Genomic DNA, 25,005 nt, shown 5'->3' with positions numbered 1-25,005 from the left:
TGGTATTACTTTACTTCTGTCAACATGGGGAGATTTCAGTTACTTCAAATGTATTTTGAACAAGAATTTTAAAAATCCTATTTCATTAATTCTTAAAATGGTTCAAAAATTCAAAGAAATAAATGAGCATTCAAATGGTTCAAAGAACAAAACAAAAACTTCTATTCCAATTTATTTAAGTAGTAAAATTAAAATATTTCATTAAAAATAAAAACACAACTAAGCTTACTCCCTATCTTCCCAAAAGATTCCTGAAGGTAAGGATTTCAAATCAATGTCCTGGGCTTCCTTGGTGGCTCAGTAGTAAAGAATCTACCTGCCAATGTAGGAGATGTGGGTTTGATCCCTGATTCGGGAAGATCCCACACGCCGTGAAGCAACTAAGCCCCTGTGCCACAACTTTGAGCCTGCATTAGAGCCTGGGAGCTGCAACCACTGAGCCACCACTGAAGCCTGGACACCCTAACGCCCGTGCTCTGCAACAAGAGAGGCCACTGCAAACCACGACTAGAGAGTAACCCCTGCTCTCTGCAACTAGTGAAAAACCCATGCAGCAATGAAGATCCAGGACAGACAAAAATAAATAAATTATTAAAAAAATAAAAATCAACATCATTATACACGTGTGTATATACATACACATATATACATAGAGCTGACTCATTTTGCTGTACAGCAGAAACATTGTAAAACAACTAATTCCAATAAAAAAAAAAAATATGGAGAAGGAAATGCAACCCACCCCAGTAATCTTGCCTGGAAAACTCTATGGACAGAGGAGCCTGGCAGGCTACAGTCCACGGCATTGCAAGAGTCAGACACAACTTAGCGACTAAACCATCTACTACTACCACAAAGTGAATATATGCCTAAAGATAACATGTGAAAAGGATATTTGCCATATACTAGCTAGTTTCTTTGGGGGAGGGTGGGAGTCAAGGAAGACGGGTTATTTTTTCTTCAACTTCCATTTTATACTTAATGACCATTATTTTTACTAGTACTGTAAAACTATGAAAAATTAATAAAATACTAGAAGTTTCATGTAAAAATAAATTAAAAAATAAATGCCCTTCTCAAATGAATGGAGAAATAACTCCAACTTTCTATTTCTCTCCACTCATAAAATAGACAAAGGCATCACTGTTGTCCAGTTTTATTATTTTTTAATCTTTCCAACACATGAACTTTAATTCATTTTGAGATTTTTTTCAGTGCATTTCACAGCAAAAATGAACAAGGGAATCATTAAAATGGTTGTACATAAACCAATTATCTTCTTACAATTTACAATTTGTTGAAAAAATTATTTTACTGTTTTCATCCTATTAACCCCCTTCAATAAAACACAATTTATCAGCGCACAAAGCTTAAACATCTTAATGTTGATGCAACAGATACAGCCACCTACAACGGCTGATGAATAATAGGTATATGTTACACACACTGATTGGAAGACCACATCAGGAGAAACAGAGTAAGGCACCACTCTTGGAAAATTAAGGTAGCTTGCAGTAAAACAACTGTTGAGTACCATAAGTAGGTGCTCAATAAATACTTGAATGAATGATGAAAGCCATAATTAGCACTATTCTTTTGTCAGTAATTCTTCAACCTCAATAAAATACTTAAAAAAAAAAAAGATTTGTACCTGAATACAACTTCCTGATACCTTTTTTCCTGGTATCTTTTTATTTCATACTTTTTCGTTAGCATTTGAGTTTCCTTGAAAAGAAAACAAAACCATACTATACATACATATTCAAATTCTGAATTACTGACAAATAGGAATAGTTATTTTAAATTTTGAGTGAACGGAGGTAAAATAAAGCATACTTATCCAGAGGGATAGCACATAATACTGGATATTAACCTACAAATGAAAAAAAGGTAAGGAAAACAGTAACAGCTTTATTTTTAAATATTTGCTAGGTTCTTTAATGCCTCAGTTCTTGAGAAAGGCCAAAATCTCATCATATTGACATGAACACATTTAAAAAAATTGTCTCTCAAGTATAATATTTAATAAAACTAGGTATTGAAAAATGTTCTGAAATTTTTCAAGTCAATGTTGTTTTCAAGTATATTAAAATGCTCAGAAGAAAAAATTCTCCATGGTTATAATTCTAATCAATTTATAAATATACTTTTTAAAAGAGAGTTCCAACAGAGGTGGATAATGGATAAGTTCCTCAGACACAGGCACACAGTCTCTTTGAAGGAACAGAATGCCTTGTTATGACAACCTGGTTGATTTTTTTTTTTTAACACTGATTTCAGGCACAATGGCTGAAGCCACTTCTGGGTCATCTTCTTCCTCCTCTTGGTTTGTTGTAAGAGTAGCGAATACTTCAGCTACTAACAGAAAGCAAAGCACAAACTCTAAAAGAGACTTCAATTTTCACTATAAAGAAATTAAAATCACTGAGTTCTCATTGTGTTTATCTGCTGCCCCCATGCAAAAACAGGGGATTCAAACTTAGCTTCTGGAGCAGAAACTGGATAAGAGATTATTCATCTAATAATTCAGGTGAAAGGTTTTCAGATGATATTGCTCACGTCACATGAACAGCTTGGTGAGAAGTCCATCATGCTTCTTCCACACTTTGGTCTTGCTACAGTTCTATGGTGCCCTAATCGGTACATTCGTGTGTAATTAGTTTCAGTCTGTGCAATCAGGAAGCAGTTCACTCAGTGCAATGACTCCATACTGGGAGGGTTTAGGGTAAACAGAGAAGTTCATTTAGCTGAGTCTTAGATAGTATGTATCACTCTGCTGGTTGTGTTGTTGGAATTATTTTCCAAAGGGGTTTGTGATAAACCCAGCCATCTCCCTGAAACAAGCAGAAAAACAAATTAAAGGACCATTCCTCTAGTATTTTCAGAATCGGTAACCAAAACTAGATGCCATGATTTTATTGAAATGGAATTCTATTTTCACATTTAAACACAAGAGTTTTTAAAGAAAAGATCTCTTTTGCTTAAGACATCAAAAAGTATGTGTGGTTTAGCTAGGATTAGGTGAGAAGTTCTGGTCTGGAAAGACCTAGTTTGTGCTCCAAGTGGAAGTCATCTATAGCAACTCTGCTACTTTTGCCAAGATGCTTCAAACTGAGCCTCACCCACAGAGTGACAGGTAGCATGTGGAACACGGAAAATGGCCACCAACATACTAACTGTTCTCTACATGGCAAATAGCATCTAGCAGCTGAGTATTGTTTTCCAGTTCTTTCCTGAATCTATCGCTTAGCTTTCTCTGGTTCCTGTGAACAGAAGGTTACCAAAAGGAGATAAAGTTAGTCAAAGAGTTTACTAAAGACAGGAGAAGACCAAGTGAGGAAAAAAGTGCTGTCAAGAATGCATGAAGCAGAATACTGGGGTAAAAGCCAAGCTGAGTAAAAGTTGAGGGGTAAAAGTTGAGGTCACAGTAGCTAAGACTGAAATTTGGTGCTTCCGCAATGAGGTTATTAAGTAAGTCAGATTTGAACCTCTGTCCATAATCCCTATATCAACTTCAATATATTTGCATTAAATTTTAAAAAATATATTTACAATACCCTGTTCCAAAAATGACTTATGGTCAGCAATTATGTGGCTCATACTGACAAGACTCTCTCCTTGACTAAACTTTAAAAGTTAAGACTCTTTTGTCTCTAGTTTTGCCTAAGCCTTCTAGGCCTGCTGAACTCAGTTTTAGCCAAAAAAATCCCGATGAACCAGTTTATCAAGAATCCTCTCATTTTTGATATCCAATGAAGTTCCTCTCCTCCCACCTTCTAACTAATCACGGGCCTCCCTCGATCCATCATCACTGACATCTGACCAAGGCCTCCTGGTAATTTTCCATCTACTCCCTCATCCTACATGCTCGCTATAAACTCCTACTTAGCCCCATATTCAGCATTGAATTCAATCTTTCTCCTCTATTGCAATATTCTTTAATTTTTCTATTTTTAAAATTTTTTATTTTTCCATTTATTTTTTATTAGTTGGAGGTTAATTACTTTACAATATTGTAGTGGTTTTTGCCATACATTGACATGAATCAGCCATGGATTTACATGTGTTCCCCATCCCGAACCCCCCTCCCACCTCCCTCTCCATCCCATCCCTCTGGGTCTTCCCAGTGCACCAGCCCCGAGCACTTGTCTCATGCATCCAAACTGGACTGGCGATCTGTTTCACACTTGATAATATACATGTTTCGATGCTGTTCTTTCAAATCATCCCACCCTCGCCTTCTCCCATAGAGTCCAAGTCTGTTCTATACACCTGTGTCTCTTTCTCTGTCTTGCATATAGGGTTATTGTTACCATCTTTCTAAATTCCATATATATGCGTTAGTATACTGTATTGATGTTTATCTTTCTGGCTTACTTCACTCTGTATAATGGGTTCCAGTTTTATCCATCTCATTAGAACTGATTATTGCAATATTCTGATGTCATTTAATCACATTACAGAATGCTAGGTTTACAAGTTAACCTGTGCCATCTGACCATCTCATTTCAAAGAAAAAATGGAGGCTCTGAGAAGTGAAATGGGCAGCCCAACTTCACCCAGGAAGGGACAGAGTTCTTTCCAGTACAACTTCTGTATATCTACCTACACTTAAAAAATAATACTTTTATTTATTTATTTATTTTTGGCTGTGATAGGTCTTTGTTGCTGCATGGGCTTTTCCCCAATTGTGGTGCACAGGCTTCTGACTGTGGTGGCTTCTCTTGCTGTGGCATTCGGGGTCTAGGATGCGTGGACTTCAGTAGTTGCAGCATGTGGGCTCAGCAGCTGTGGTTCCCAGGCTCTCGAGCACAGGCTCAACGGCTGTGGTGCACAGGCTAAGCTGCTCTGTGACATGTGGGATCTTCCCAGATCAGAGATAGAACCTGTGTCTCCTGCACTGGCAGGTGGATTCTTTACCACTGAGCCACCACGGAAGTTTAGCACCTGCCTACATTTTACAGATGAGGAAACTGAAGTGAGAAACGGTAAATAAACTATCCAAGGTATGAGCTGTGGTGGAAATTTAGCACATCTGACTCCAGTGTGGCCCACTATTCTGTAAAAGCCTTCCTGCTTGCATTTATACACATCTCAAGAAATTTTAAACATCCATTTAAGAGGATACAACCAACAGATCCTGATGGATGTGTAAAATCACAGAAGGGAGGAAACAGATCTAATTTATTTTCTTGGGCTTGAAAATCACTGCAGACAGTGCCTGCTGCCATGAAATAAAAAAATGCTTGCTCCTTGGAAGATACGCTATGACAAACCTAGACAGCATATTAAAAAGCAAAGACATCCCTGGAGAAGGGAATGGCAACCCACTCCAGTATTCTTGGCTGGAAAATCCCACAGACAGAGGAGCATAATGGGCTATAGTCCATGGCATCACAAAGAGTTGGAAAAAAAAAAAAAGCAGAGACATCACTTTGCCAACAAAGGTCCATAGAGTCAAAGCTATGGTTTTTCCAGTAGTCATGTACAGATATGAGAGTTGGACCATAAAAGAAGGTTGAGCACCAAAGAATTGATGCTTTTGAACTGTTGCGCTGGAGAAAACTCTTGAGAGTCCCTTGGACAGCAAAGAGATAAAAACCAGTCAATTCTAAAGGAAATCAGTCCTGAATATTCATTGGAAGGACTGACGCTGAAGCTAAAGCTCCAATACTTTGGCTACCTGTTGTGAAGAGCTGACTCATAGAAAAGACCCTGATGCTGGGAAAGTTTGAGGGCAGGAGGAGAAGGGGACAACAGAGGACGAGATGGTTGGATGGCATCACTGATTCAATGGACATGAATTTGAGCACACTCCAAGAGATAGTAAAGGATAGGGAAGCCTTCTGTGCTGCAGTCCATAGGGTCACAAAGAGTTGGACATGACTAAGCAACTAAACAATGACAAAGAAGATCTAGTAAACTAAATGTCAATGAGAAATGGTTAGGAAAAGAGGGTGGGTATTACCAAATGATTCTAGAAACACTTAAGTTTCACCTATAATTTCTCAGGTTACTCTCTCTCCTTGTTCTATACCAAAAGACTCTTCCATACTCCATCTAAAGCCAATTTCAAACTGGTCTGTAATTGGTCTCACAGCAATAATGAAAGTACCAAACAAATGAAAAAGCTCTTGTTACTCATAACAATATGGATGAAACACCTACTATGTATTTAGCATTCTGCCTAGGACCACAGGAAGACAAAATAGGCTTTTCAGTAATATGACTTTTCTTAGCAAAGAGCCATACCTGAAGGCAAGAGCTCCAAAGTTGTTATGAACCTTGGGGTACCAGCTTCAGCTATCTCATCAGCCTCATTTGACTCTGCAGTGCTTCTCACAGCACAAGCCATGGTCCTGTCACACACAGGATGTGACTTGACTGTTCCATGAGTTCAGCTCAGTTCAGTCGCTCAGTCATGTCTGACTCTTTGCAACCCCATGGACTGCAGCACGCCAGATCTCCCTGTCCACCACCAACTTTCGGAGTTTACTCAAACTCATGTCCATTGAGTCAGTGATGCCATCCAACCATCTCATCCTGTGTCATCCCCTTCTCCTCCCACCTTCAATCTTTCCCAGCATCAGGGTCTTTTCAAATGAGTCAGCTCTTCGCAACAGGTGGTCAAAGTATTGGAGTTTCAGCTTCAACATCAGTACTTCCAATGAATATTCAGGACTGATTTCCTTTCAGATGGACTGGTTGGATTTCCTTGCAGTCCAAGGGACTCTCAAGAGTCTTCTCCAACACCACAGTTCAAAAGCATCAATTCTTCAGCACTCAGCTTTCTTTATAGTCCAACTCTCACATCCGTACATGACTACTGGAAAAACCATAGCTTTGACTAGACAGACCTTTGTTGGCAAAGTAATGTCTCTGCTTTTTAATATGCTGTCTAGGTTGGTCATAACTTTCCTTCCAAGGAGTAAGCATCTTTTAATTTTATGGCTGCAGTCACCATCTGCAGTGATTTTGGAGCCCCAAAAAATAGTCTGTCACTGTTTCCCCATCTATTTGCCATGAAGAGATGGGACCAGATGCCATGATCTTAGTTTTCTGAATGTTGAGCTTTAAGCCAACTTTTTCACTCTCCTCTTTCACTTTCATCAAGAGGCTCTTTAGTTCTTCATTCCTTTCTGCCACAAGGGTGGTGTCATCTGCAAATCTGTGGTTATTGATATTTCTCCCGGCAATCCTGATTCTAGCTGTGCTTCATCTAGTTCAGCATTTCTCATGATGTACTCTGCATATAAGTTAAATAAGCAGGGTGACAAAATACAGCCTTGATGTACTCCTTTTCCTATTTGGAACCAGTCTGTCGTTCCAAGTCTCGTTCTAGCTGTTGCTTCTTGACCAGCATACAGATTTCTCAGGAGGAAAGTCAGATGGTCGATATTCCTATCTCTTTAAGAATCTTCCACAGCTTGTTGTAATCCACACAGTCAAAGGCTTTGGCATAGTCAATAAGGTAGAAGTAGGTGTTTTTCTGGAACTCTCTTGTTTTTTCGATGATCCAATGGATGTTGGCAATTTGATTTTGGGTTCCTCTGCCTTTTCTAAAACCAGCTTGAACATCTGGAAGTTCATGGTTCACATACTGTTGAGGCCTGGCTTGGAGAATTTTGAGCATTACTTTACTAGCATGTGAGATGAGTGCAATTGTGTGGTAGTTAAACATTCTTTGGCATTGCATTTCTTTGGGATTGGAATGAAAACTGACCTTTCCAGTCCTGTGGCCACTGCTGAGTTTTCCAAATTTGCTGGCATATTGAGTGCAGCACTTTCACAGCATCATCTTTGCGGATCTGAAAGAGCTCAGCTGGAATTCCATCACCTGCACTAGCTTTGTTCGTAGTGATGCTTCCTAAGGCCCACTTACTTCGCATTCTAGGATGCCTGGCTCTAGGTGAGTGATCACACCATCGTGATTATCTGGGTTGTGAAGACCTTTTTTGTTTAGTTTTTCTGTGTATTCTTGCCACCTCTTCTTAATATTTTCTACTTCTGTTAGGTCCATACCATTTCTGTCCTTTACTATGCCCCTCGCTATTCTTTGGAACTCTGCATTCAGATGGGTATACCTTTCCTTTTCTCCTTTGCTTTCACTTCTCTTCTTCTCCATGAGCTTAGGCAATCAATATTTGTCATAAAATCTTACCTATCTATTTTGTACCACTGTGCCATGGCACACCATTTAGAAAGTCATCTTATATCTTACCACCTAAAGGGGCCCAAATGTGAGTCAGCATCTCCAATCTACTGTTCCATCAGGCAGCTAGTTAAGATTACTTAGGTGGAAAGAAAATCAGTATTTTACTGGACAATTGCTGTATCTTGCTACCACTTTCTACACCTGTCTATTCAACATTACAAAATGTAATAAAGGTATTAAGTGGTAGGCTCTTAATAATAATCTGTCAAATAAAGAATGAATGAGAAGTAGCATGTTTCCATGTCATGTTAGTTGAAAGATACAGGAGGCCTGTCTTTTAAATTTGGTTGCATCTTTTACCATTACAATTTCTTGCTCTTAGCCAATAGAGTTCATTTTTAATGATTTATAGAAGTCTTCCCTTAGAAAATTTTTCCTGTGTTTGGTATATCTGCTTTCTTAGTGAGCTTGAAATGAAAAAAATCCAAGGTTACCAAACTTTAATTTTGCAGAGTAATTACAATGGTTTCATTTTTCCATATAAAAAGATACGGAAAGGACTTTCCCTTCAATTCCTATCCATGAAAACAGTTGGTATTTATATCAGATATCCAAAGATGAGAAAAATTAAAGCAATGAAATTACTATAATAAACTATGTGCTTTTTAGAGTAGTAGCTATCCAAAATTCACATTCAAATGATTTTTCCAGAGTTTCTCTTGACAGACCAAATGAGTTTCCTTAGACTTGGCTATGGACAAGAAAACTTTTTTTGGCATTGGCTCTGGTCCATTATTCACCTTACTCTGAGTTCTACCAGAAAGTAATAAACAAAATAAAATAAAACCTTTAAATTTAGAAAAGACTTTAGAAATCATTTAGTCTTAACTGCAAAACCAGTGAACTGAACTCTTCTATATAAGCTTTGGTCTCTTATATGAGCTTAGTGATAGGAACACATTACTATAAAATGTACATTTGTTATTACTGGGTATTTTTATTGATAAGCAATTCTTTCTTATGTCAAGCTCAAAATGTGCTTCGTAGATTTAAGCCTAGCTCTAGTCTGCTATCCAAGTTGATAAAAAACTTCCATATGAAAGCCTATTTATACTTGAAGAAAGCTATAATGAACAGCCCCAATTTTCTGTTTTCAGTCTAAACACTCACCATTTCATTCTTTTATCCTTAAGCACTGTAAAGATTCTAGCCACTTCACTATCCTCTGTGTGGCCAATTAAGTTTTTCATGTATCCCTTAAAATGTAATCTTTGGAAGTGAAAAAAGTTTCACTGTTGTGGCACAATGGCAACAAACTTTTAATTGTGTATTCATTATTGAGATTAAAGATTAATATTAGTATTTTTTGGTGAATTTAAATCCCCAAATCTATTTCTGAACTGCTGGTAAACTATTCTATTTGACAAATTGTCAAAAAGTCACAAAAAAGCTCATGGTTAAGCTGGACTATTTTCAGAAACAAAGATATGTAAGTGTTAACAAGTCAAAAAAGCCTACTAAGGTAAAGTTCTCATTATGTAGATAATGAGTTTTAGTCTGAAGGCATATAGGACATATACCTCTTTAATAAAATATTTGGTTTTCCAAGGTGTGCCTGTTTCAGTACGATGCCTTTCTTCAGTCCTCTGGCGTTCTTCCAGGGTACGTTTATGCTCTGTGGCTTTATCGATTTCGGAGTCCCTCAGAGAGTCTGTCACATTTTTCCACAATCGCCTGAAAACAGAAAGCCACATGCTTTACAAACATTCTTCAAAAAAAGAAACAAAAAACAGAATGGATACCCTCAAAATTAACAGTAATTTTAATAAATTACATTTCCTGAATCATATCTATAATTTCACACATGAGTTATAAGAATACATCCTGTGTTGCTGATGTTAATGTCCAAGATGCTGCTGTTTCTGCTTCTTTTTAAATTAAAAATAATGTATTTTTTCCCAAGCTATATAACCAAGATTTTATTTTAAAGAAACTTAGGAAATAAGAAGCAAAAAGAGAAATATATATTTAAAAAGCTGAAACAGAAGACACCATTTCTGCTTCTGGACATGATGAAATAAGGGGCACCAGATCTACCCTCCCACTTTTAATCAGCTAGGAAACTAGACAAAAATATATAAACAATGGTTTTCAGATATTGAACAAAAGGCAGCACAGGACAGTGATTCCTGAGAGCAGGCAAACAAATGAGGGGAACCCTAGGAGTGCTCCAACTAGTTAGAGAGCATTTGCAGGCACAGCACAGGGAAGGGGAAACTCAACACTCTCCAAGCAAAAGAAAACTGCCAAGACAATTCTTGGGGAAAGTACAGTCTGTTCAACAAATGGTGCTGAAAAAACTGGATATCCATGTGCAAAAATGTGACCTTACACTCTCATGTCACAACGAAACTAAGAAGATATGAGAAAATCTTTGAGACTTTGGGTTAGGCAACGATTTCTTAACTACAACACCAAAACCATAATCTATAAAAGAAAACATTGATAGTCTCACCTCATCAAAATAAAAACACCATTAAGAAAATGGAAAGATGAGCAATAGATAAGGAGACAATATTTACGAAACATATACCCAACAAAGGAATTGTGTCTAGAATTTACAAAGAACTCCTATAACACGATAAGACAACAAACAGTTCAATTTAAAAAATGGGCAAAATTTATAAGTACACATTTCAACAAAAAAGATATACAAATGGCTAACTAGCACATAAAGACATGTTCAACATCATTAGCCATTAAGGAAATACAAATTAAAATCACAATGAGATACTATTTCAGACCAGCTCGAATGGGTATATTAAATAAGATAGGCAATAACAAATGTTGATGAGGATGAGAACTGGAACCCTCATATGTTCCCAGCAGAAATGGAAAATGGTGCAGCCATTTTGGAAAATAGTTAGGCAGTTATGTGAAAAGTTAGACATAAAACCCACACAAACCAGCAATTTCACTCTGAGGTGTTTTACCCGAGAGACATGAAAACATGTCCACAAAAGATTTGCACAAGAATGTTCACAGTGGTGTGTGCATGCTAAGTCACTTCAGTCCTATCTCTCTGTGACCCATGGACTGTAGCCCGCCAAGGTCTTCTGTCCATGGGATTCTCCAGCCAAGAATACTGGAGAGGGTTGCCATGCCCTTCTCCAGGGGATCTTCCCAACCCAGGGATCAAACCCAGGTCTCCCACATTGCAGGCACATTCTTTACCATTTGAGCTATCCCAGAAGCCAAACCAGGAGTAAAACAATGGTTTAATGCTCATTTTTGTAAGCAGACTTTTGTTTTAATATAGCAACATCTATCTGTTTTTGTCTATGGCTATTTTAATGCTACAACAGCTGAACTGAGCTGTGGTAGAGCCTATCTAGCCCATCAAGCTTAAGATATTCATTCTGAGATCAAACCAGTCAATCCTAAAAGAAATCAATCCTGAAAATTCATTGGAAGGACTGATGCTGAAGTTGAAGCTGCAGTACTTTGGCCACCTGATGCAAAGAACTGACTCACTGGAAAAGAGCCTGATGCTGGGAAAGACTGAAGGTAAGAGGAGAAGGGGACGACAGAGGATGTGATGGTTGGATGGTGTCACCAACTTGATGGATCTGAGTTTGAGCAAGCTCCAGGAGTTGGTGATGGACAGGGAAGCCTGGCATGCCGCAGTCCATGGGGTCACAAAGAGTTGGACACGACTCAGTGACTGAACTGAACAGAGCCTTTAACAAAAGAAGTTTGCTGACCCTTCTAACTTCTATTTTAAGAAACTATAAAAAGAGCAAATGATGCACAAAATAAACAGAAAAAAGGAAATAAGAGCAGAAATCAATTAAAAAGAAAACAGAAATAGAGAGAGACATCAATGAAACCAAAAACTAGTTCTTTGAGTAAAATTAATGAAACTTTAATCACATTAATCAGGAAAAGAATCATGAATACAAGGAATGAGTGTGACATCATCACTATAGAGCCTACAAACATTAAAAAATAAGCACATATTATAAAATACATGTCAATAAATTTGAAAAATTGAACCAACTCTTTGAAAGATAAAAACTACCAAAGTTTGTTCAAGAAGTAGATAATCTCAATAGCCCTAGGTACTAAAGATATTAAATTTATGGTTAAAAATTTTCTCCCAAAGAAAACAAAAGGCCAATAGCCCCCAGGAATGCAGACAAAAAACATCTATAATACAGGTTTAGCAAAGAGAATCTCTTAAACACCTGGTTCAATAATAGCCAGATTCTTATATCTGCTTCTACATTCAATCTATTGTGATAAGTATTGTTTTAGTCAAAGTATATAAAGAAAATATGGCCTCACACAGATAGATATATAGTTAGTAAAGAGAAGGGATTTTAATAGCTATTTCAAATAACTCAATTCTTTATTATTATATTAAAATTCAGAAAGTGGTAGTTCTTAAAAGATTAGTTGCAATGTGGAAACTGAAAAATGTCAATGAATTTTTCATACTCTAATACATGAAAATCCATTGGTCTAATTTGTACCTTCAGTGGAATTTTTATCCATGCATAATTTTGTAATATCATACAAAATATCACTGGAAAATATCATGCAGTGATCATCTGAAAAAATTATCTTCCAGATGTTGACATATTTCATGATGTCATATTTTTAAAAATCACCTTCATTAGTTTCACCACCAATTTCATCATGGGTTTACTAGGGAAGCTTTCAATTCATTGTGACAGATAAAAGTTTTCTAAAATTTTGATATTTGCCTTTAAAAGCTTCATTTTTTTCCTCAAGTTTTACTAAGATACAATCGACATACAGCTCTGTATAAGTTTTAAGAGTATAGCATAATGATGTGATTTACATATATTGTGAAATGATTACCACAATAAGTTAAGATTCATCCTCTCACATAGAAACAAAAGCAGAGAAACAATTTTTTTTCTTCCTTGTGATGAGAACTCTTAGGATCTATTCTCTCAACCAATTTCAAATATACCTAACAGCAGTGTTAACCACGATCATCATGAGGTACGTTACATCCCCAGTACTTATTTATCTTATAACTGGAGGTTTGTATGTTTTGACTACCTTCATCCAATTCCTTCACTCCCTACCCCACATTTCTGGTAACCACAATCTGGCTTCCTTTCTATGAATTTTTAAAAAAAGTTTTGTTGAAATATATAGTTGATATATAACATTGTGTTAGTTTCAGGTATACAACGTAATAATTTAGTATTTGTATTACTACGAATGGTCACCACAATAAGTCTAGTCAACCTCCATCACCATACATAATTACCAAAAACATTTTCTTCTTGTGATGAAGACTTTTAAGAACTACTTTCTTAGCAACTTTCAATTATCCAATACAGCTATAATTAACTATAGCCACTATGCTGGAGAAGGAAATGGCAACCCACTCCAGTATTCTTGCCTGGAGAATCCTGTGGACGGAAGAGCCTGGTAGCCTACAGTCCACAGGGTCGCAGAGTCAGACACGACTGAGCAACTTCATTATGCTGTACATTATGTCCTCATGACATTTATTTTAAAACTGGAATTTGTACCTTTTGACCTACTTCATTCATTTCACTCACTGCCCAGGTGCCCACCTCTGGCATTTTGGCAATAATACCAATTGCTGTTTTCTGTATCTGTGGGCTATTTTTTTTTTAAGATTCCACATATAAGTAAGATCATACAGTATTTGTCTTTACATATCTGACATTTCACTTGGCATAATGTTCTCAAGATCCACTCACGTTGTCTCAAATGGCAAGATTTCCTTCTTTTTATGGTTGAATACTATTCCCAATTATAAAAATACTGGGAGTATTATTATACAATAAAAAAAATACTACCAATTGTATAAATGAGACCATTGAGTATTTGCTCTTTCTCTGACACTTCATATAATGTCCTCGAAGTCCATCCATGTTATCACAAATGGTGGGATTCCTTTCCTTTTTAGGACTGAATAATATTCCATTATAAATACACATCACAACTTGCTTATCCATTTATCTGTCAATGGATGGTTAGGTTGTTTCCATTTAAATTTTATTATTAGCAAAAAAATTATTGCCAATTGTTTTCCTTTAAGTGCCATGTTCACAGCATTCATTTACAAGAAAAATGTCTGCCCAATATTAAAATGATAACAGTCTGTCTGTCAATCACCTAAGTAAAAATGGTGCTTCAAGAAAGGGTAATCTGCTTGTAACTCCATCAGTTGCACAAGTTCTCTCCCTTCAGATCATCAGTGTACTTTATCATCTAGCACAAATGCTTTATGTATACTCCAAATGTATCATGCAGAATATTTTTTAAAAAGACAGGTAGTCAATGTTCCAGATCTAAAAAAACTAATAATCTGTACTGCTTTTCAAGGACATTTTTAAAAGAAAATGGCTTTGAAAAAATTGCAATGTAGAAAAGAAAAAAAACTGCAGGGCAGTAAGGAACACACGATTACTTTTACAGTTTGACATCACTGCCTTGAACGGTGCTAAGGCCCAGCAGTGCTACCCACCACTGCTTTTGTACCACCAATGCAAGTGCCAACAGAATGAAAAAGGCAAAGAGTATTTTAGCATTATTAAGAAAGCTTTCTCAACTTGCAAACCCCTGGTACAAATATCAAGGGCACCAGGGGTCCACAAACCAAACCTTGATGCATGCTCCTAAATAAATTCTAAATAATCATAAATAAGAATTTTTTTTTTCAGTCACTACTGTTTTATTTTTTGACCCAACCTGAGTTTTTGCTTAATAGGTACTAAATCTCTTTACACATCTGCTTATAAATGGTTTGGTTCCATTTATGTGACCTTAAGATGGTTAATGCTTCCTTATATTTGATACAGTAATACTTACATGTGATATAAAATTTAAACAGTACAAAAGGGCATTCTGTGAAGAGTAAGTCTGTTTCTTATCAGAGAGATGAATAAGTGGTTCAGTTGTGTCTGACTCTTTGTGACCCCAGGGACTGCAGCCTACCTGACTCCTTTGTCCATGGAATTTTCCAGGCAAAAATACTGGATTGGGTTGCCATTTCTTCCTCCAGAGAATCTTCCTGACCCAAGGATCTCCTTGGGTCTCCCAAGGAGCTCCTACATCTCCTGCATCTCCTTCATTGGCAGGCAGATTCTTCACCGTTGCACCACCTGGAAAGCCTAAACCCCAGTATTCCTCTCTGGAAGCAACTACTGCCAATACATTCTGGAGACTACCTTATTAACACATATAGAGCCACTTCATTTACTTTAAAAAAAATTATATAATCGCTGCATGGGCTTTTCTCTAGGTGCGGCAAGCGAGAGCTACTCTCTAGTTGTGGTACCCAGGATTCTCATTGCTGTGGCTTCTCTTGTTGTGGAGTATGGGCTCTAGAGCACGTGGGCTTCGGTGTTTGTGGCTCCTGGGCTCTCCAGTGCAGACTCAATAGTTCTGGCCCATGGACTCAGTTGCTCTGCAGAATGTGAGATCTTCACAGACCAGGGATTGAACCCATTATCTCCTGCACTGGCAGGAAGATTTTTTGCCACTGACCAATCAGGGAAGCCCCATTTCATTTATCTTTTTCTTTTTTTCTTAATATTTATTTTTATTTATTTATTTAGTTGGTGTGATGGGTCTTTGTTGCAGCACATTGGATCTTTGATCTTAATTGTGGCATGTGAACTCTCAGTTGTGGCATGTGGGATCTAGTTCCCTGACTGGGGACTGAACCCAGGCCCCTGCATTTGGAGCATGGAGTCACTGAACCACCAGGGAAGTCCCCCATTTCATTTAAAGGTCTATGACATATATTTCCAAAATACCTTCTAGGAAGATTGTATCAGTTTACCTCTCTAACCAACAATATGAAAATGTCTATTCACTTTTCCCCAAAAGAGATACCATTTAAAAAAATTTTTGTATTTCTTTGAATTCTAATTATAATGAACAATTTTTCATTTTCTTAGTGGGTATTGTTTTCTTCTATTTTTGTGAACTACCTCTTTATGTCTTTGCCCATTTTCCTACTAGGGTACCCATCTTTTTATTAATAACTTGTAAGAGCTTGTATGACAAAGACAGTGATGCTTTAACCACTAAAAGTTAATATTTTTGTCTAGTTTACAAATGTTTTATTTTTACTAAAATGTGACTATGTATACATAATGTCATAGCTGGTACAGTGTTTACAGTGTTTACAAACATGAGATCAGGCCAACACTTTCAATTTACAGATGAGGAAGCTTATCTAAAGTGGTGAAGTGACTTGCCAAGGGTTAGAAATTAGTGAAAAGGTTTAAATTAAGATCTAGGCTTTCTGACTCTTTCCTGATGGATGCAAGGATGACACACCTGGATTCAAATGGATCCTGCTTCTCCAAAGGTCTTACTCTTTTCTTCGTCACTGCCAACTTAGTCAAGTCCACGTATTTTGTCTCTCCACTGCTGTAAGCAAACTCAAGAATGCTATTCCATTCTCCTTGTACTCTGCATACAACAGTGTTGGTGATGTTGTGCTTTACTTCACCTGTAACCCTAGAAACAGGCAGGAAAAAAAAAAAAAGCTTTAATAAGTAATACTGTGCTTGTTTCTTAGGGATTTTAAAACCCCAAGAATGTACTTTGTGAATTCTGTTTAAAACAGTTACACAATTCGCTTCAGTCTGTTGGTGCCAAAGTGAGAGTCTCTGTAAATCCATGATAGTTTCCGAGATAATTTTTTCAAATATATTAATTTAATTTTAGAAAGAATACTGGGAATCAAACTAGAGACTTACCATAAATGATCACAAAGTACGATATTTTAATTTCTGCTACAAACAACTATTATAACATTAAAACTAAGTAGGAATATGAAAAATAATGACATTCTTTTTTTATTACAGTCAAAAATGTTAAAACACTAGGGGCAGGGTAAAAACGTTACAACACTATAGCTTATTCAACATTTAAAAAAAAAAAACTAGTCCTATTTATTTAAAAAATTAAAGTCCCTAGATTTCCCTGGTAGTGCAGTGGATAAAAATCCGTCTGCCGATGCAGGAGACATAGCTTCAACCTCTGGTCCAGGAAGATTCCACATGCCACAGAGCGACTAAGCTTGTGCACCACAACTACTAAAATCTATGGGCCCTAGAGCCTGTGCTCTGCAACAACAGAAGCCGCTGAAATGAGGAGACTATGCACCACAACGAAGAGTAGTCCCAACTTGTTGCAACTAGGAAAAAACACACACAAAGCAATGAAGACCCAGTGCATCCAAAAATAAATAAATGAATAACTAATTTTTAAATTAAAAAAAGTTCAGAAAATTTGAATTCTGGATATATAAATTCTATATAAAATCACATAAGCTTAATTTTAAGTTAAATACAGAAATCAGATAATAAGAGATAGAAAAAACAAGATATATTAAAATTTTTATAATTCTCTTAAAAAGAACACTGGCATACAAAAATTATTGCCAGCAACACAAAACTCTAAGAGTGCTCAAGCACTACTGTTGAAACTTTAATGAAGGGTTATCTGGCTGGTTTATCAACAGACAGATAGGATGCAGCTCAAATGAAGGTTGGGATAGAAAACAGGTCTAATTTTTTTTAATGAAGTACTCTATGTTCACTGTTGGACACAAACAACAGGGTACAATTAGACAAAGATTGAGAACTCAAAGAATAGTGGGCAAATACTAGGGTCTGGTCAGTGTACCAGGGATTATGGTTTATCTGGATTCAAAAGGGAATCTAAAGGACCCAAGGCCATGTTCAGGTGATAGCTCAGGAACCCAAAGTAGCATTTGTCAGATATAAGTCAAGGGCCTGGGAACCAGAAGGATATGGTTGAATTTAGGGAATCCATAGCTTTTAATCAGGAGAAGTGAATGGCCTACAAATTCAAAACTTGAGGCAGAGGTACAGGAGCCAATGGGCTTCCTGATGGCTCAGTGGTCAAGTACCTGCTTGCAGTACAGAAGACACTGGGTTGATCTCTGGGTCAGGAAGATCCCCTGGAGAAGGAAATGTCAACCCACTCCAGCACTGTCACCTAGGACATCTCGTGGAGAGGAGCCTGCCAGGATCCACGGGGTTCAAGGCAGGGGGCAAAAGGGTCAGACACAACTCCGTGACTAAACGACAACAACATCAACAACAGCACAGGAGCCAATAAGCAAATGAACCAGATCTTAGAGATGAAGGTGTACTAGGGGTTTGGAATCTAAAAGCAGACCAAACATCAAAAATCAAAAGTTAGAAAAAAATTAAAACTTAGGCATAATTGTAGCTAATTAGACACAAAGAACACCAACTCTGCTAGATTACAGCATTAGTGGGAACTCTGGGTTATAATTCAAAGCATATGAACTTAAATAACTATGCTAAGGGGTTTTCCCTGATTTTTGTGACATCCATGTTTCTTCTCTGATCCTACCAGCCAACATTGTTTCCTTCCTTGAAAATGTATATCTAACCAAACAGGATATAAAGAGATGGCACTAAACACTTACCTCTTCCATCTTACAATCAGACACACCCAAAACTATATTCTGCAAACTGAGGGGTAATAATCCATTTCTCACTTGATCTTTCTTTTATTGCCACAATCTCTCAAGTTATCATTATCTCTGTCACAAGCCTTTCCACTTAAAACATAACAAGCCCTAGGTCCCTATTTAAGCGTGCTGGGTTACACGGAGTCTTTGCTGCTTACTGCAGTTACTGCAAAATCATCAGGACAAGAAATGGGGCAGGAAACAAGAACTGTACATGATAGAGATAGGTCATGCATGCATGCATGCATGCTAAGTCGCTTCAGTTGTGCCCTACTCTGTGCAGCTCTATGGACGTCAGCCTGCCAGGCTCCTCTGTCCAGGGGATTCTCCAAGCAAGAATACTGAAGTGGGTTGCCATGCCCTCCTCCAGGGAAATCTTCCCAACCCAGGGATTGAACCTGTCTCTTATGTCTCCTACATTGGCAGGTGGGTTCTTTACCACTAGCACCAACTGGGAAGCCCATAGAATACTAGAAAATCACTGGATATATTAACTTGGCTTCATACAGGAAGCTTTTATTTAAAGACTGAAAGTCAAAACTTCAGCTTTGGGTTTTATTGATACGTATATAAGAAACACCAAATGAAAGATAATTATATTTTATGCAGAACAACTACAGGACACATTGTCCTATCATGTTATTCAATGCCACTACATGAGAATACTCATCCTTTCCCATCACCATACTTACTACAATAACAGACTTTATTTTTAACTGTCTGTTATACATAAGTTTTTCCTAAAAGCCTTACAAATGCTTTCCAAAGATAGGGTCCTGAATTCTAATACCAGAATGTCTAAGCTTCTTGACATATTGAGTGCCACTGTGAGTTTTCCAAATTTGCGGGCCACAGGACTGGAAACAGTCGGTTTTCATTCCAATCCCAAAGAAGGGCAATGCCAAAGAATGTTCAAACTACAATACAACTGCGCTCATTTCACATGCCAGCAAGATAATGCTCAAAATTCCTCAAGGTAGGCTTCAACAATATGTAAACAGAGAACTTGCAGATGTACAAGTTGGATTTAGAAAAGGCAGCAGGACCAGAGATTAAATTGCCAACATCCTTTAGATCATAGAAAAAGCAAGGGAATTAAAAAAAAAACCATCTGCTTCATTTGACTACACTAAAGCCTCTGACAGCATGGATCACAACAAACTGTGGAAAATTCTGAAAGAGATTCAAATACCAGACCACCTTACCTGTCTCCTGAGAAACTTGTATGCAGGACAAGAAGCAACAGTTAGAACTGGACATGGAACAATAGACTGGTTCCAAATTGAGAAAGGAGAATGTCAAGGTCGTATACTGTCACCTTGCTTATGTAACTTATATGCAGAGTACATCATGTGAAATCCCAGGCTGGATGACTCACAAGCTGGAATCAAGATGGCTGGGAGAAATATCAACAACCTTAGATATGCAGGTGATACCACTCTAATGGTAGAAAGCAAAGAGGAACTAAAGAGCCTCTTGATGAGGGTGAAAGAATGAAATGAAAAAATTGGCTTAAAACTCAACATTTAAATAGCTAAGATCATGGCATATGTTCCCAAAACTTCATGGCAAACAGATGGGGAAAAGTGGAAACAGTGACAGATTTTATTTTCTTGGGCTCCAAAATCACTGTGGACTGTGACTGCAGCCATGAAATTAAAAGATGCTCACTCCTTGGAAGAAAAGCTATGATAACCTAGACAGTGTATTAAAAAGCAGAGACCTCACTTTGACGACAAAGGTCCATATATGGACTGTGGAAGTGTAGTCAAAGCTATGGTTTTTCTGTAGTCATGTATGGACGTGAGAGTTGGACCATAAAGAAGACTGAGTACTGAAGAAATGATGCTTTCAAACTGTGAGGCTGGAGAAGACTCTTTAGAATCCCTTGGACAGCAAACAGAAACCAACCCTGAGTATTCACTGGAAGGACTGATGCTGAAGCTGTTCCAATACTTTGGCCACCTGATGTGAAAAGCCAACTTGTTGGAAAAGACCTTGGTGCTGGGAAAGACTGAGGGCAAGAGGAGAAGGGTCAACAGAGGATGAGATAGTTAGATGGCATCACCAACTCAATGGACACAAGTTTGAGGAAACCCTGGGAGACAGAGAAGGACAGGAAAGCCTGGTGTGCTACAGTTCATGGGGCCACAAAGAGTCAGATACAACTTAGCAACTGAAAAACAAAAGCTTCTTGAAGGCAAGAGTTTTTTATCTTTTCTGTATCTTCAGTGTGCCACTGAGCAGTTAGCTGACACAATCTTAATGACATTATACCACTACATATATTTAAAAATGGAAAATAGGATCAGGATATGGAAAAGGGCATGAGGAACAGTTAACTAGGCCTGCTTGGCTTCATCAGAGATAGCTGTGGAAAATGAGGGAGTAAGGAAAGGCAAGTGGAAGACAATATATTTATACCAAATGCAGACAGCAGATAATGTGTCTGCTTGATTGCAGAGAGCAGTAAAAAACTAGGCTATGTCTGAGGAGGGAAGCATGGCTAATACAAAAGAGAGCCTAAGTTAAAATATTCTGTAAAATCAAAGAAGAAAAGATATCAAAATAGAGAAACCTGTTTTTAATATTAATCTTTTAAATGAGAAATTAAGTGAAATCATTGGTTTTAAGGGAAATCACAGTGGAAAAAAATGAGGAAACTCTAGAGTCAACCAAAAGTATACTTCTAGGTAACAAAAAGACCCAATGCTTATGGCCTTGTGGAACCATTAAAAGGTATGAAAGGAGAAGAGAAGCCAACTTAAGTAAAAAATAAAAAGAAATAAGATGGCAAATAAATGACTGATCATTAGCAAACCAAGGATATTTACCTAAAATTATTAGAAATCTTTAAAAAGTCAAAGTATGAACACCAGGTATCAAAAGCCAGTAAGGCTTTTGAAATTCTTGGTTTTGGATACTCCGTCCCTCTTAGGAATCCAGATGTCAAGATAAGAGAAGCTCTAGTAATGTGGAAAGGCCACATGCAGTCCCCCTGAATTACAGCCCCAGCTGAGGCCCTGGTCAACAGCCAGCTCTCCTGCTTCCCATGTGACTGAGCTGCTTTCGATACTCAGCTGGTTCAAGCCTGTAGGTCACAATCAAGACCCAACTACAACCACATGAAAGATGCCATGTGAGAATCACCTAACTGAGCACAGCCAACCCACAGAACTGTAAAGATAATAATAAATAGCTGTTTAAGCACTAAATTTTAGAGAGGTTTATTACAAGCGATAGATAACTAGGTCATCATCCAAAGTTATCTTAGATATACTGGCTTCCCCTGTACCAGTCAGTTACTCCCTAAAGTCTGTCCATTCTGAATGCCTAACTGGTCTCCCAACTTCTAATGTCCCCTCACACACCCCTAATCTAATCTTTATCTGCCACCAAATTGATCTTTATTGATGGGAAGCATATCACTTCCAGATACAACATTGCTCATATTGGATTCTTAACAAAAAATGTATAACCTGAACCTAAAATAAAAAACAAACCCAAATTAAAGAAAGGCATTTTAATAAAACTGGCCTGTATTGTTCAAAAATGTCAATGTCATAAGTGACAAAGAAAGGCTAAAAAATATTGCCAATTAAGTGAGACTAAAGGGACATAACAAGAAAATGTAATGCATGATCCTGGGTCAGGAGAGAATACATCGCTAATTATCAGGCCAATTAAAAAAAATTTAATACAGATTATACATTAGATAATGGTATTGTATCAGTTTACATTTCCTGAATTTGACAACATTCATAGTTATGTTGGTTTCCCTGGTGGTTAGACAGTAAAGAATCTGCCTGCGATGCAGGACACCCAGGTTCAATCCCTGGGTTGTGAAGATCCCCTGGAGAAGGGAATGGCTACCCAGTCCAGTATTCTTGCCTGGAGAATATCATGGCAGAGTGATTATGTAAGAGCATTTTCCGGTTCTTGGGAAACTCTGGCTAAAATACATGGGGTAAAGTGTCATGATGTTTTTCACTCTCAAATGTTTCAGGAATAATAATAATAATAAAACAACAATGACAATAAAGTATGTGTGTATAAATATAGAGAGATTTTGATAAGGCTGTTGTAACAAAATGTTACCAACTGGAAATGTAGGCAAAGGGGACATGAGAATTTTTATAAGTCTTTTGTGGGTTTGAAATGATTACAAAAGAAAAGATAAAAATAAGTAAAATAAACAAAATGTATCATTAAATGTTTGAAAGTTTCATTGGCTCCCACTGCCTTCAGAATAAATATTGAATTTGTCAACAAAAATATCACTAAAAAAAAAAAAAATCACTAAAGATAATATGATAGGAATTTTAAATCATAAAAGGAAGCTTGAATGTGCCCTATCTTTTAAAGTCCCTCTAACTTTTAAAATAGATTCTGTATCAACAAAATTGTGGCTACAAAGTAGTTAAATAAATGAAACTATTTTTTGTGTAGAAGGGCTATGAAAACTACATACAGAGAAAAAAGGAACTATAAAATTGGCCACCTTTCCTCCCACTTGCCAACCTGAATCTCAATCCCGTAGATTTGCTCTCTGGAGCTGCCCTTGGAGATTCAGCCATTGGTGGGCGTCAGGTTTGTCAGCACATCTCTGCTTTGCGTGTTTACTGCCTGCTCCTAGCAGGGAATACTGAGTGAGACAGACAACAGCTGAATTTTTAAAAATGCAGATACAGGAAGTCAAAGGACATGATTATGGGCTTCATCAGGAAGAGTGGGTATTGCTGAGTGTTCGAGTTCACAGAGCAGAGAAGCCTTATGATAAATAATAATGATTTCAAAAGAAGTCCACAGTCATTATCTACTCATTGTAGACATGGGAGAACTCACCCTGGAGAAAAACCTTTATTAGTCATTCATATGTTAAATGGCACAAGAGAAAACGAAAAAGAGGAAAATTATATGAATACAAATGCTATGAAGCAACTCTCTATAATCATTCACTCCTTAAACCACACAAAAGAGTCCATAACAAAACCCTGTATGAATGCGATCTGTGTGGGAAAGTCTTTCATCACTACTTGACTCAGGTAATACAAGATAATTTACACTGGAGAAGGACCCTACAAATGTAGTAATTGTAGTAAATGGCCAGTAAATGTAGAGTTTAGCCAAAGCTCTACCTTAACTGACATCAAAGAACTCTTAGGAGGAAATGCTATTTTTGAAATCAATGCAGGAGACCCTTTAGCTGGAGCTCTGGCCTCAATGTACAGAAGACAACCCATATTGGGGAGTAATCCTGCATACATAATGAATGGGAAGAAGTCTTGAACAGGAGACTCTTGAGTACCAGAGAATTCATAGAGCAGATACAAGTTCAATTAAATGAATGTGGGAAATTCTTTATTCATTGAGCAACACTTGTAAAACGTGAGAATTCACTGAAGAACAACAGTTCGAATAATATGAATAAAAGAAAGTTTTCAATAACTATCTATTAAAAACCTTATAATATTAAATATCTCTCCCTGGAGGAATTCTATGCATACAGTCAATGTGTAGGTGTAACTCTCAATTTATTAAACATGAAAAGAGTGCACAACAGCTGTTTTTAAACTTCTGAAAGGTTATCCTAGAGGAAAAAGGGAGTATCAATTGTACAAAGCTCCAAAAATATCAAGTCCGAGGGCTCATATAGAAGTTAACCTGTAGCAGATCAAAACATCATTGGGAAAAGCTATAATCTGACAGGGTGGACAAAACTGTATCTGTAAGAAGAAAGAAACTCACACTTACTATATTTCTCTCACATTATATACAAAAATAAACTCAAAATGACTTAAAGACCTAAAGCCATAAAACTTCTAGAGAAGAACATAGGAGAAACACTTTTTAACATAACTTGTAGCAATATTTTCTTGGATTAGTACAAGAAACAAAAGCAAAAATAAATGAATGGGAACTAATTAAATTTAAAAGCTTTTGCACAACAAATGAAACCATCAACAAAATGAAAAGAAAAACTATGGAATGTGAGAAAATATCTGAAAGTGATTTGATCAATAAGGGGTTGACACCACAACACTTTATAGCAATTAGCCTCCAATAAAAAAGGAGGGGGGGTTAACATCCAAAATACACAAACACCTCATACAACTCAGTATCAAAAAAAGCCAAACAACCCAACCAAAAAATGGGCAAAACACCTAAATAGACAGTTTTCCAAAGATGGCATATAGATGGCTAATATGAACATGAAAAGATGCTCAATACTGCTAACCATTAGAGAAATGCAAATCAAAAAACAATAAGATATTACCTCACCCTTGTC

General features: G+C 37.2%; 1 protein-coding gene across 2 annotated transcripts in view; it reads right to left on the bottom strand.

Moving 5' to 3' along the window:
• Positions 1 to 1,140: 1,140 nt before the first annotated feature.
• The window catches only part of OSBPL11 (oxysterol binding protein like 11), a 91,812-nt gene continuing 67,947 nt past the window's right edge, over positions 1,141 to 25,005 (bottom strand). Inside the window, exons 11-13 of one of the 2 annotated variants that reach the window (XM_061166968.1) lie at positions 16,520 to 16,702; positions 9,736 to 9,889; positions 1,141 to 2,834 (exon numbers count right to left, since the gene is read on the bottom strand). In XM_061166968.1, the coding sequence (XP_061022951.1) occupies positions 2,769 to 2,834; positions 9,736 to 9,889; positions 16,520 to 16,702 (403 nt within the window). In that variant the 3' untranslated portion in view covers positions 1,141 to 2,768. The other variant, XM_061166969.1, reaches the window with a different exon arrangement.

Source organism: Dama dama, chromosome 19, assembly GCF_033118175.1.
Source record: "Dama dama isolate Ldn47 chromosome 19, ASM3311817v1, whole genome shotgun sequence".
Classification (NCBI taxonomy): domain Eukaryota; kingdom Metazoa; phylum Chordata; class Mammalia; order Artiodactyla; family Cervidae; genus Dama; species Dama dama.
Note: the sequence above shows the minus strand (reverse complement) of the source record. Positions and strands in the feature narration are given on the sequence as shown.